The sequence below is a fragment of the Geotrypetes seraphini genome, chromosome 15, assembly GCF_902459505.1.
Source record: "Geotrypetes seraphini chromosome 15, aGeoSer1.1, whole genome shotgun sequence".
NCBI classification, from domain to species: Eukaryota; Metazoa; Chordata; class Amphibia; order Gymnophiona; family Dermophiidae; genus Geotrypetes; species Geotrypetes seraphini.
Genome location: NC_047098.1, coordinates 17,397,721 through 17,412,312, shown reverse-complemented (window position 1 = coordinate 17,412,312; position 14,592 = coordinate 17,397,721). Strand labels below are relative to the sequence as shown.

General features: G+C 44.4%; 1 protein-coding gene across 2 annotated transcripts in view; it reads right to left on the bottom strand.

The window, feature by feature from the left end:
- MMEL1 (membrane metalloendopeptidase like 1) overlaps window positions 1–14,592 on the bottom strand; it is a 138,458-nt gene that overhangs the window by 23,973 nt on the left and 99,893 nt on the right. For both annotated transcript variants that reach the window (XM_033922970.1, XM_033922971.1), the window contains exons 13-17: window positions 13,881–14,009; window positions 12,406–12,504; window positions 11,367–11,450; window positions 8,968–9,071; window positions 2,497–2,555 (exon numbers count right to left, since the gene is read on the bottom strand). In XM_033922970.1, coding sequence (XP_033778861.1) covers window positions 2,497–2,555; window positions 8,968–9,071; window positions 11,367–11,450; window positions 12,406–12,504; window positions 13,881–14,009 — 475 coding nt within the window. The remainder of the gene's footprint in view (window positions 1–2,496; window positions 2,556–8,967; window positions 9,072–11,366; window positions 11,451–12,405; window positions 12,505–13,880; window positions 14,010–14,592) is intronic.

Sequence of the window (14,592 nt, the reverse complement as noted above, 5' to 3'; positions counted from 1 at the left end):
TGAGTGTTTTGCTCGTCTTGCAAAACACTCGCAAACCGGGTTACTCGGAAACTGAGGTTCCACTGTATACACTAAGAACAGCTACTCAGGTGGCAGTCTGAATAACCTTAATATCACTAGTAGGAGAATTAGTCACAGTTGTTAAATTCAATACCATTTTTTTGTTTGGTTAGAAACATAGAAACATATAAAGATGACGGCAGAAAAGGGCTATAGCCCATCAAGTCTGCCCACTCTACTGACCCACCCCATTAAGTCTGAGTACTAATGACCTAGTTCCTTAACTCGACCCTCGTAGGGATCCCATTAGGACATCCCATTTATTCTTAAAGTCAAGCACGCTGGTGGCCTTGATCACCTGCTCTGGAAGCTTGTTCCAGTGATCTACAACCCTTTCTGTGAAGAAATACTTCCTTACGTCACTATCGAATTTCTCTCCTCTGAGTTTGAGCGGATGCCCCCTTGTGACCGAGGGTCCTTTGAGAAAGAAGATGTCTTCTTCCACCTCGACACGTCCCGTGATGTATTTAAATGTCTCAATCATGTCCCCCCTCTCCCTGCGTTCCTCTAGAGTGTAGAATTGCAATTTGTTTAGTCTTTCTTCGTACGAGAGACCCTTGAGCCCCGAGATCATCCTAGTGGCCATCTGCTGAACCGACTCAACTCTAAGCACGTCTTTACGGTAATGTGGCCTCCAGAATTGCACACAGTACTCCAGATGAGGTCTCACCATGGTTCTGTTGTGATTTATGGGTGGATATATTCTGTAGGTGACGGTGTGGATATTTACTGCCATAATTTGTAACACCATTTTGTGACCAGAAGCATCATGAAACAGCTGAGACATTGTGTAGACTTGGATAACTCTTCCACATGCTAAGCTCTTGAGTAACATTCATTTTTATGGCCAAAGTAGAGGCAACCCATCAAACAGTCTATTAGTTTTACCATATTTATCTATGCAGACAATATTCAACTTCTTCATCCAATTGATACTACGAATCCGCAAGAGATTCAAGAAATTAGCCGAAAACTTGATTTGATTTCTTCATGGCTAAATACAAAGCATTTATCGTTGAATCCTCAAAAATCAAAAGCTCTACTTTTAACTACAAAGGATAATGAGTCACTTTCTTCTCCTCTGATACTCTAATTCAATTTTCACCAACATTGAAAATTCTCGGTGTTAATTTTGATTCAAAATTATTTTTTCAATCATAAATTTCTAATGTGATACAATGTACGGTAGTTATTATAAACAAATTTGTTCAGTATCACACCGCTGACTTCCTTGTGCTATTAATATTCTTATTCATTCTTTGGTAATCAGTACACTTGATTACTGTAATTCTTTAGACTATGACAGACAAAAGGATTTAAATCACCTTCAATCAGTACAAAATACCTCAATAAAAATGATTACAGGGAAAAATTAATTCAACCATGTTACTCCATTATCGAAATCGGCTCACTGGTTGCTCATCAAATATCGTTTAACATATAAGATCCTGCTTTTAATTTTCAAACACAAGTTAATTGATCTCCTTCTTATATCGAAAACTCTCTAATCCCGTATTCACAATCTTGTACACTTTGCTCTTTTCAGCAGAATCTTCTTACAATTCCATCTAAGAGACATATTACATACACATCTATCAGAGACCGTATTTTTTCAGTTTATGGTCCACAATTTTGGGGTTCATAGACAGTAACACGGAAGACAAAGGTGCGCGCCGACAACTGAGCGCAAGACGGAGGCGCGCGCCGAAGAAAAAGACTGTTTTTAGGGGCTGCGACGGGGGTTTTTGTTGGGGAGTCCCCCCACTTTACTTAATACAGATCACGGCGGCGTTGTGGGGTCGTAACCCCCCACATTTTAGTGAAAATGTAACCTTTTCCCTAAAAACAGGGAAAAAGTTAAGTTTTCAGTCAAATGTGGGGGGTTACAACCCCCGAAGCCCCCCACAACGCCCCCACAACGCGGCGCGATCTGTATAAAGTAAAGTGGGGGGCTAACCTAAAGTGGGGGGCTAACCCTAACCCTAACCCCCACACCCCCCCGTCGTAGCCCCTAAAAACAGTCTTTTTCTTCGGCGCACACCTCCGCGCTGCGCTCAGTTGTCTGCTCGCGCCTTTGTCCTGGCGCGCTTTTGACCTGACACCCAATTTTGGAATGCTCTTCCAAATCATATTCGAATGGAATCCAATCTTGAATGATTTAAAAGTCTTATAAAAACATTTTTGTTTACGGACGCATTCGGTTGACAGATCAAGAATCTTGATCAGTGCAGGCCATGTGAGGATTAATCTGAAACCTGGAGCACATAATCAGTTTTAAACCTTTACTGTTACTTATGTAGTTCTAGTTTCTGATTTTATTTAATTTTAATTTATTTTTAAATATTTGTACTGTATGTATTCTGCATAGATGTTTTGCCAGTGCGGTATATCAAATGCTGAATAAACTTGGAAATTGGAAACTTGCCTTCAACTTACCTATTTGATTTCGATTAGGAGAATAGAATGCATTGACCACTCCTGCACCAATAATCCATCTAGAGCAAACAAGGATAAAATGCATATTGTTAATTGTCCTTATAGTTTTTTACCTGCCAGTAGCATAATGATCAGCCAGTGGCATAGTAATGGGGGAGGGGTGCAGGGGGGGGGCAATTGGCCCCAGGTGCTGTCTTCCTTAGGGCAGTGGTTCCCAACCTTCTCCTGGAGGACCACCAGGCCAATTGGGTTTTCAGGAAAGCCCTAAGGAGTATGCATGGAGCAGATATGCGTGCCTGTACTTCCATTATATGCAAATCTCTCTCATGCATATTCATTAGGGCTAGCCTGAAAACTCGATTGGCTTGATGGTCCTCCAGGACAGGGTTGGGAACCACTGCCTTAGGGCATGGCAACCCTCGTCCTCTAGGGGCAGAGCCGGCCTGCGAATATTGAAAATTCATGAATAACTTTTGGGCCGACTCTGACCTACCCCTGCCTCCCTCCCGCCTTCCCCCCCCGGCATCCCGGACCTTACCTGGTGGTCTAGCGGTCTTCCGGGAGAGGAGTGATCTTCCTACGCTCCTGCCCCGTGCAGATCAGTCATCCAAAATGGCTGCCTTGACTATGACGGAAACTCACGGCAGCCATTTTGGATGAGTGATCTGTACAGGGCAGGAACGTAGGAAGATCGCTCCTGCCCCAGAAGACCGCTAGACCACCAGGTAAGGTTCGAGGAGGTCTGGTAGGCGAGAGGGAGGTGGGAGTGATTCCGGTTTTAGAAAATTGCGAATAATCGAAATTTTGAGTCCTAAAACCGTGAATCTGGAGGGGGAAGTGTATTGCAAAATGTTGTCCACATGTAATTGAATCAGGCAACATGCTATTGTATTGTGTTAGTTTTAGAAAACTTTTATCATCATTGTGTTTTTGGTCTTTTAATACAGTAAATACAAATGTATGTATGTTTATTCGACTTTGTAGTTTGTTGGAACTGAATTGGTCCTTCCCTACTCCCTTCCCTGAGACATAATTTTTACAAGGTCTTCATCAATCAACATCATGTGCAGATTAAAAAAGACAAGTACATATTTAAACCAGATCATAATGAAAGCAATTCGATTGAACAAATGTTTCTTGTTGCAGCTAGACAACATTTTCTTCTATGGCTTAACCAGTTTTCTTTCTGAATATGAATGTAATTTTTTTAGGTTGTTGATAAAGTTATCATATTTTTAAAGTAATCCAGAATAGATCCAAACCATATATGCCCTCTTTAACTAAGCTGGGGTAGAGGTTTGTACTGTGACCCAGGGCACGAAATGCTCCGACGCTCATAGGAATTATATGAGTGTCGGAGAATTTAATACTCTGGGCTGCGGTAGAAACTGAGAGGGGACATGATCAAAACATTCAAGATATTGAAGGGAATTGACTTAGTAAAGAAAGAGAGATTGTTCACCCTCTCCAAGGTGGAGAGAACGAGAGGGCACTCGCTAAAGTTAAAAAGGAATAGATTCCGTACCAACGTAAGGAAGTTCTTCTTCACCCAGAGAGTGGTAGAAATCTGGAACGCTCTTCCGGAGGCTGTCGTAGGGGAAAACACCCTCCAGGGACTCAAGACAAAGTTAGACAAGTTCCTGCTGAACCAGAATGTACGCAGGTAAGGCTAGTCTGAGTTAGGGCGCTGGTCTTTGACCTAAGGGCCGCTGCATGAGTGGACCGCTGGGCACGATGGACCACTGGTCTGACCCAGCAGCTGCAATTCTTACCATGCTCTTACCATGCCTTAGTAAAAGCGGGAATATTGTTTTAAACAATAGTGTAAGAATCTTAACTTCAGCCCTGGCTTTTATTAGAAAGCCAGTGCATTTGAACGAAATATGGAGTCACAAGGTCATAACTTTCTTTCCAAGATCCATTTTTCTGCTGTGCTCTGCATCACTTGGAGCTTATTTAGAAATGTATCAGCCATATCTACAAGAGCAGAATTACAATAGTCCATCTGTGCTAACACAACTGATTGAAAAACTTGTTGAAAAATGATTAAGTCCTAACAGAGGTTTCAGTCTGCATAACATCTTGAGATTGGAAATGACTTCTTAATGGCGCTGTTCACATGCTAGTCCGTCTCCGGTTCAGAAACAAGTTTCAAGTTTCAAGTTTAATATATATTTGATTAATCGTTTTATCAGTATTCAAAGCGATTTACACATAATTAAAATTACAATATAAAAGAAATTTTAAAATAGATAAAGACTAACGAGACACAGACAATTACGACACGAACTGGAAACGAAGGGATAGGTAGGGGAAGAAATTACAATATATTAAAGCAGAGTGGGAGACAAAAATGGAAAACACATATGGATGGGATAAAAATAGAGATAATTGAATAAAGGGTTGTGGAGAGAAGAAAAGATTAGTTCCAAGACTTGTAAAATATTATTAAAAGGAACCAATAGTATTAAATTGCAAAGGCAAACCACAATTACTCCCAACGTTTTGATTTCTAACTTAATTTGCGCTTTCATCCCTGCTAACCTCTGATCTATTTGAGGGTTAACCTTGCCTTGCTTCCCTCCCGGGATTAAATCATCTGAATCCTTCTTAAAAGTGCAGGATTGACAGCACGGGAAACTTGGAGCCTGCTTACCACCATATGCAGACACAGTGCAGGCTTTTCCCTCCTGCTCTCTGTCTGAAGGACCGTGTCTAAGGTGGCTCATAGTCAAATGCGCGCAATAGACAAACGCACGTAGTCAAATGCGCACAGACATTTTGGCGCTGGACAACCGCGCGCAGGTCTATATCACGCTAGACAGTAGCGCGCAAGACAAATGTTCGCATTTGTCTTACGCAAATTTGACTGGCCACCGTCTAAGGTTGCCAGCTGACTCCTGATTTTCAGGACAGGCTAAGCCAGGCTTGGTTTTACCCCACTGCCTGCATAGTCTTGTTTTTCTTAGGGGAATCACTGGGGATTCCAGAGCTATAAGTCTAAACAGGCATTTAGGGGGAAATTATTGAAGAGGCGCCAAAGGTTAGCTGGCGGTAGGATGCCCTACCGCCAGCTAACCAACCAATCCGGAAGCATGCTTTCTAAAAAGAAAAAAGGGAGGCGCAAATGCCACCTTCATTTAGGTTTAGATTAGATTAGATTAGATTTAAGATGCCAGTGTTGCGCTTACAGAAGCGCTTAGGGGCGCATAAAGACACCCATGACTGGTGTGTGGGCATGGCTTGAGCCAGAAGTGGCCTTAGGCGCCCCTAGGCGCTTCCATAAGCGCGACACCGGCACCTTAAATGCAGGATTCTAAAATGGTGGCCTACATTGAAGGCGTCGGTGTAAAAGCAAAATTCTATGATCCGCGCCGGCTCATGAATGACACGCTATCGGCGCCGATATTGGCGCCGATTATAGAATTCCCCCCCTTAGTTTGTTTTATGCAAATATAAGTTACATTATGAAACTGTCTGTCCAATAGAAGGCTCCAGGCGGACGCCTAAACAAAGCTACACTGAAAGTCTGGAGCCAGATGGCAACCTGATATCCGCAATGCAATTAATTTCCATGCCAGTTTAGGTTTTGGACTTTCTGCTGGCACTGCTTTCCAGTGGCATGCCTGGTAGAGTGGGAACCCAGGGCAGAGCACCCACTCCTCTGGCTGGAGCATCCCCCCCCCCTCTTCCAGGCGGTGGGAATGTGCGTGGATCGGTTGCAGGCTGCCTGCGCGCGGCCATCGGCTCTGCTGCTCCTTCACCCCGGAACAGACCTGCAACCGCTCCAGTACCCCCCGAGTTCCCTGTACCCAGTGCAGACAGCCCCCCTCCCCCCCCATCCTGTCCTTAGTGTGCCACTGCTGCTTTCTAAGTTGCTGAATAGTTTCTAAGTTGTTAGTGATATAGGCAACCGCCTGTCTATTCTAGAATCCAATGGATGGCAGGACTCGAGGCAGAATGTTTTTTAAATAAATATAAATGTATTGTCAGGCATAAGAATTGTCGCTGCTGGGTCAGACCAGTGGTCCATCGTGCCCAGCAGTCTGTTCACGTGGCGGCCCTTAGGTCAAAGACCAGTGCTCTAACTGAGTGACCAGAGAGCTGTGTCAAGAAAGAGCGCTAGATGCGGGGTATTGAGATTTTAGTAAAGCCTTTGTTACAATTCTGTTTAAGAACATAAGAAGCGCCATCTCCGGATCAGACCTTCGGTCCATCAAGTCCGGTGATCTGCACACGCAGAGGCCGTGCCTGGTTTACACCTGGCATAATTTTTAGTCACCCATATCCTTCTAGATGAGTAATAAATAAACGGTGTGGCCTTGGTTTGGGCTCTTAAGTGACAGTCTGGGTGAAGAACTGGTTGGCAGAAGGTGAGAGAAAGTAGATCAGTGGTCTCCAACTCAAACCCTTTGTAGGGCCACATTTTGGATTTGTAGGTACTTGGAGGGCCTCAGAAAAAATAGTTATTGTCTTATTAAAGAAATGACAATTTTGCATGAGATAAAACTCTTTATAGTTTATAAATCTTTCCTTTTGGCTACGTCTTAATAATAATATTGTCATTTATAGCTAAAGAGACATACGATGAAGAAACTGTTTTATTTTACTTTTGCGATTATGATAAACATACCGAGGGCCTCAAAATAGTACCTGGTGGGCAGCATGTGGCCCCCTGGGCTGCCAGTTTGAGACTGCTGTGGTAGATGGAGCTCAATCTGAGGAATGGGATATTACCAGCAGTGGCGTAGTAAGGGTGAGAAGCGCCCGGGACGGCTCCTTCCCTGATCCCCCCCCTGCTGCGTGCTCCCCTTCCCTTTCCCTCCCCCATATCTCTAGTTGTTCACCGCTGCGAGCAACAAGAACGTCAACGTGCTCCTCGCGACCCCGTCTGCTCTCCCTCCGATGTCACTTCCTATGCGCGGCACCCAGATGTGATGTCAGGTGGAGAGACGGCGCGGTCACGAGGAGCACGTTGAAGTTGTTGCTCACGGTGGTGAACAACTAGAGGTATGGGGAAGGGAGGATGCACGTGGCAAGGGGATGAGTGAGAAGAGGCGGGGGGGGGGCGGAGAGGAGGAAGGGTGATGGTGCCACCCCCAACATGGCGCCTGTGGCTGACCGTCCCCCCCTCCCTTACTACGCTACCATTTACCAGTGATGTGCTGCAAGGATTCATTTTTGGGCTGGCTCGTTTTAACGTTTTTGTAAGTGATATTGCCGAAGGGCTGTCTGGTAAGGTTTGCCTCTTTGCAGATGAGACCAAAATCTGTATTAGGGTCGACACTTCTGATGTTTCCAAGTTCTGCTAGTATTTTAAAACAGACGACCAGATTCTATACATGGCGTCTGAAGTTAGGTGCCTAGATTGTTACGCCTAGCTGGTAACCGTACCTGAGCGTGTCCCGCGGTGAAACATTTTAAGCTACGGTATGCATGTGTTAGTGCTTACTGCATCCTAGTGAAAGGACCCATAAATATTTATTTATTTAAAATGATTTATAGCCCACCTATCCACAAATCTAAGTGGGAAACAATAATTACATACAAAGTCAAAATAATAATTAAAAAAACAAACAAAAAACAAACGAACATGCAAAACAGTGTAAAGAGAACTATTCTAACTCAACGGGCTCCCTTTACTAAGCTGAGTTAGCGGTTTTAGCGCACGCATTTTAGCACACCCGCTATTCCACGCATTAAAGCCCTAACGCGGCTTAGAAAAAGGAGCCCAAAACGTCATATGACTTGCTCCCAAAAAACGCTCAAACAGCAAAGTTTTCAGCCCCTTTTCTGAAATGCCAGAGCGTGTTCGATTGACGCAACGACAGAGGTAAGGCGCTCCACAACACAGGGCCCTGCACAGAAAGCATAGATTTGCGGTGCCCCGCAAGCCTCACGGCTGCGGAGGATGGAATTTCTAATGCTGTCTGCCCAAATGCTATCCAGTGCTTCTCAACTCGGTCCTGGAGTACCCCCCTGGCCAGTCAGGTTTTCAGGATATCCACAATGAATATGCATGAGAGAAATTTGCATATAATGGAGGCAGTGTATGCAAATCAAGTTTCTGCATAGTCATTGTGGATATCCTGAAAACCTGACTGGCCACGGGGTACACTCCAGGACTGAGTTGAGAAACACAGCTATAGCTGCAGTTAGGCGGTGGTAGATGACTAATCAGGGGGCCCGAAAAAAAAAAAAAAAAGAAACTAGAATCAGGAACAAGAACTAAAGAGGAAGCATTTAAGCAAAATAACTTTGGAAGTACCTAACTGGCATGAATGCTGTAAAGAAAATTGTCAGCTCAATCGGTGCATCCTTTGTTGTCGTGCAGAATTAAAAAATTTCACACCCGAAACCGGCACAGCCACGCATCCCAGACTTGTGGATTGGAAATGATTTGACTCGGTTGTGGCTCTGGCCCCAGAATTCCCCAGAATGTGGAAGAGAAGTAAGATTAGCAAAACTTACACATTGTGATCAACTGGTTCCCGAAGTTTTCGCAGGCTTTTCTGAGCTCCGGCCCGTAGGTTTTTCAGGGTGTTTTCAAAGTACTGGTACTCGCTGAAAGTTAACTAAAAAAGACAGTGGTATAACTTGTTAATGAAATGCAGGCTTGTTGATTTCTTTCCTTCTATGCTTGCAAATTATAAGGGGAGCCTTCTTGGTCTTAAACTGTGGAGGGCACTGACAATCATATATATGAGGGAGCTTAAAAAAATTGTGGAGTGCCACTGAAAAGATTACATATGAGGGATCTTTAAAAAATTAAGCGTGGTAGTTTCAGACAGTTTAATATGATATGGAATTGTTTACTTAAATTCACAGATTGAATGTTATTGTATTTAATTTGTATCATTTGTTATGTCACCCTTTGACTTTATTTATTGTACAAGTATTATATTATACTAGTGTTTAAGCCCGTTACATTAACGGGTGCTAGAATATATGCCTGTCTGTCTTTGTTTATTTATGTCTCTCTCCCTGCTCCTGTCTCTTTCTTCCTTTCTTTCTGTCTCTCTCCCTCCTGCTATTTTTCTCTCTCTCTCCCTGGCACCCTTTGTCTGTCTCTCTGGTCCCCTGTCTATCTTTATTTCTGTCTGTCTCTCTCCCTGGCCTCCTTTGTCTGTCTGTATTTCTTTCTGTCTCTCTCTAGTCATTAAGCCCGTTACATTAACGGGTGCCAGAATATATGTCTGTCTGTCTTTCTGTCTCTCTCCCTCCCTGGCCACCTTTCTCTGTCTGTCTTTCTGTCCCTCTCCCTGCCCCTGTGTCTTTTTTCCTTTCTTTCTGTCTCCCTCCCTCCCACTGTCTGTCTGTCATTATTTCCCTCCTTTTCCCTTACAAGCAGCATGTTCACCCCATTTCCCTGTGCAGCAGCAGCAGCAACAGCAGCATTTCCCTCCTTCCCCCCCCCCACTTTCCTTTGCAGAAGCAGCAGCAGTATTTCCCTTCCCCTCCAGGTCCCTGTGAAGTAGTAGCAGCATTTTCTCCCACCCACCCCATTCCCTTCTCCCCCCCCCCCCACACTTTCCTTTGCAGAAGCAGTAGCGGTATTTCCCTTCCCCTCCAGGTCCCTGTGAAGCAGTAGTTACATTTTGCTCGAGTGTTTTGCTCGCCTTGGAAAACACTCGAATACTGCGTTACTCGTAAACCGAGGTTTGACTGTATTATTTTTTATATTTTACTATTTATATACTACTTATAGCCTAAGTGGTTTACATTCAGGTACTCAAATATTTCCCCCCCTGTCTGTCCCAATAGGCTCACACTCATACCTAGAGCAATGGGGGTTTAAGTGACTTGCCCAGGGCCACAAGGAGCAGTGTGAGATTTGAACCCACAACCTCAGGGTGCTGAGGTTGTAGCTCTAACCAGTGCACCACATACTCCCATTACTATGGTTATCGTGGGTCCACCATAGGTTTATAAAATAGCTGCACAGCAGATATAAATCACTGTGCCTTGTTTCTTACACACGTACGTTTTCAGAGCACCAATCTTCACCCCTGGTAGAAACAGAGAGCTGGACTAGACAGTTTTTGGATATCAACCAACCCAGCTTTCCTATAGTTCAGGAGGATCCACACCTTCTGCTGTTTTACATGGCAACATTTAAATATGAGTTGAAGTTATCCACTGAGGGTGTTTGATGGCCTTTCCTTTAAAAATAAAAGCATTAAAAAATGGGCATTGTAAAGTGCATAGTGCAATCTGTTGCACTATACTCCTGCAGCAGTATCATTTGCAAAAACACTACCATCTTCCAAAAGAAAAATAAAAATAAATGATGTCTTATTCAGGGATGGAGTGCTTGTTTCTTACAGGGCGCTCTGGCCAGCTCTGCTCCTTCAGATGAGATATACTGACATAAGCTGCCTTTGTTTCCTAAATAATTTTAAAAAGAAGGTCTAGCTCATCACCGGTAGCACCACTGTTTAATCAAAGCTATACCTTTGGGAACCTAATCTGAAGTTATGAGTTAACCAGTGCACATTGCTAGGGTTATCGGACGTCCGTCCTCTATTTAGAGGGCATGTCCTGGTGTCTGGACGGCTTCCCAAAGCTTGGCACTTTGTCTGGGTCTTGAAACGTTTCTTTTTGGGGACTGCGTCGGGAAGGCTCATGCACGGATGCCCTCCTGACTTTCGAGAACAGGTTGAGGGGGGGCGGGTCTGGGGCATGACATGGGCGTAACAGAATGGAACTGGGCGGGGCAATGGGTCTAGATGTTATTTAACTAAAATCGGGTAATCCTCCACATTGCCCATCTACACAACTTAATCAGACCATCGGTTTCACTGGTGTACTTAAATAAAAATGTACTTTCCTTCTGATGCAGACTGGAACAGTTTTCAGAGTCTACGTACGTTTATAAGTTCCTGGTCCATTTTCTCATTGTGCTCTTCTAGGATATAGTCAGGGTATCCTATTTGCTCTTTAATGGCCATTGCCTACAATGTAAGAATGAAGGTTCATGAATCCCATTAAACAATTCTGTACTCATAAAAAAAAATCATAAACATTGAACTGTACAGTGCACACGGTAGTGGTCTATTTGATATCCGCCCAGAGAACTGGAACTACTTAATTTCCATAAACCAGTGAATTACAAACTGTGTGCTGCGGAGAGACAGGAGCCTGTCACTGCCGGGCACAGGCGCTGGCGTCTCTCTTCCTCCCTGCCCCTCCCCTGGCGATGGAGGGATTTACAAAACCAGGGAGTTGGTCTGAGTTTAGGAAGGCTCCTGAGCTCAGGGCCGCATCTGGAGGGCCTAGGAGCATGTGTGAACGTTGACGTGACGATATCACGTACATGCGTGCGACATCGCCGGTCGACGCCCGCGCATGCTCAGAGGCCCTGCAGATGCGGCCCCGAGTTTAGTGCGCCGCGGCGGAAAAAGTTTGCGACCCGCTGCCATAGACAGACAGGTCTTGATTCTATAAACAGGGCCTAAAACATAGGCACCGAGGAACGTGGCACTTAATCACCTGTCAATCTTAAGTTAGGTAATATCACAAAGCAAATAGCAAATAGAATTCTATAACTTTCTATAAATTCACAAAGGGGAATGCATAGATTGAGAAAAGGAAAGGTAGAACATCATAGAACAAATGGATCAGATCATAGGATGTCTTATAACCCGAGTTATTTCAGATCAACATCCTGGATTCAAAATTCTAATCATTTGTCCAAACCCTTCCACCTTCAACAACTTCCAGTCAAAAACATCATCAGCGACACTAAAACTCATAAATTCAGTTCAGAACATCCCAAATGGCAGCACTTATCTTAAATGTCCCTGCTGGACTCCAGCGCTGGCTTGGTCACCGCGGCCAGCAATAAAAAAAAGCCTAACGCAGCTCTGTAAAAGGAGCCAATTATTTTTTGAATGATTTAAGTCTGACCTTTTCTTGAGCTTGCTGCTTGGAAGCTCCATCCATCCACTGTAACTCATCCAATGTCTCGATAAACACTTCACGAATTTTATCAATGAGGTCCCTAACCTACAATAAAGAAAATAAAGTGAGGAAGTGTGTGATCTATATAGTAGTCCTTGAGCAATAGTATGTGCTTGTCTCGTAGGTATTGTTGAGGAAAATGTATGTCTCCAAGTCAACATTCGCTCATCATGGCCTACTGATTCAGGCTTCATATGCTCATAGGATCTGATTCTATAACGGCGCCTAACTCATAGGCATCACTGAGCGCAATTTTCAATCATCCACTAGGCACCTTATATAGGTTCTTGCCTAGTGGCATCGGTAGGTATTGAAACCTTAGGGACACTCGCATTTATGCTAAGGTTTTTTGGGCCTAAATGAGTGCACCTAAGTTAGTTGGCTTCTGGCGCCCAAGTCAAACGATGCCCCAAATCCGCTCAGAATCCAGCCCCAACCATCTCTAATTTCTGGTAGGCCTCTCGGAGTAGATGCCTACCTTGAAGTGTTAGGCGCCTACCAGATAATTACATTTTTAAAAATTGTTTTTAAATTACTTTTTAAGGGCATTTTCAATTATCAGTGCCGATTAAGCCCAATTGAAAATTAAGTTAGGCACCTGGATCCCAAGTTTTGGACTTTATGCTGATTATCCTAGGAATAAGCAGTGGGTTTCCTCAAGCCTCCATTAAATTTATTTAAAAATAGCAATTAGTAAATAACTTGTTGATAAATTCATATTGTTGCTATAAGATATTACACTTGTTGATTACCGTATTTTTACGCATATAACGCGCATTCGTGTATAACACGCATACGAGTATAGCGCGCGGGTCCAAAGCATTTCTGTAAAAAAAATTTTATATAGCACGCACACGCGTATTCTGCGCATGCTGCTATAACCTCCTCCCACTCCCGCTTACTCTTCTGGCCTGCGAACCGGCATCCTCCCCCCCGCTCGCGTCACCCCCCATCCCCCGCGATCCTACATCCCCCCCAGCACCGCAAAACATCTCTTACCCAATTGGGCACCGGCACCAGCACCAATGCACAGGACGTGCCAGTGCCAGTGCCTGAAAATCCTCCCTCGTTGTTGCTGAGCTGGGCGGTGCGAGGGAGATCCTCCTTCTTCCTTGTGCCGGGCTGGACTGGGCTTTGAGCATTTGCGCATGCTCAAAGCCTTCTGGTCTCGCTCTCTCCGAGATTCTGAATCTCAGAGAGAGCGAGACCAGAAGGCTTTGAGCATGCGCAAATGCTCAAAGCCCAGTCCAGCCCGGCACAAGGAAGAAGGAGGATCTCCCTCACACCGCCCAGCCCAGCCCAGCCCAACGAGGGAGGATCTTTCTTACCACAAAAGATCAAAACTAGGACTGGATCAGTCTGTTTGGAATGGCCTGGGTGAACTGGCAGCCCTAGAATAGCATGAAAAGTAAACTACTTACCATTCTTTTGCTCTCTCCAGCAAATGTCTCTTTGACATACAGAGCTCCAACAGCATTCTCCAGGTTGTTGTTGACATAACTCACACACTCCCGCCACTGGGCTTCCTCCAGAGTAGTCCCATACAATGCCTGAAGAGGAATGAGGTCTAATTTAGTTGGAGACAGGATAGTTTCACCTCATCGAATTTCTAATTTATGGAGGAAGATTTTATATATTATGAGGAAACTTAGGCTAGTGAACATCATTTTGCCCTGTTGGTCCAGATGTTTTAGCGTTACCTCAACTGGATTACTGTAATTCTTTATATTTGAATGTAACATTAAAATTGATCAAAAAAATTGCAGTTGCTCCAGAATACTGTGGTTAGATTAATTTTTGGTCTACAGAGATATGAAAGTGTTGTATTAAGGTATAAGAATCATCACTGGTTATTGGTTGAGAGGCGAATTATGTTTAAATCAACGTGCATACATCATCATATATTATAGACCAGGATTTCTCAACCTGCGGTGCACATACCGTAGGAGGTACATGGGCTGACCACCGCCCACCCACCCCCCCCGCCACCACTGCTGCTCGCTGCTTGCTGTCCGCCTGATTTAATTATCCTCCTCCCGCCACCGTTGCTGCTTGCTGCTCGCTGCCCAATTTAATTATCCTCCACCGCAACTCTGGGAAGGGAAGGGCCAGGCGGCCCACAAACCTTCCCCC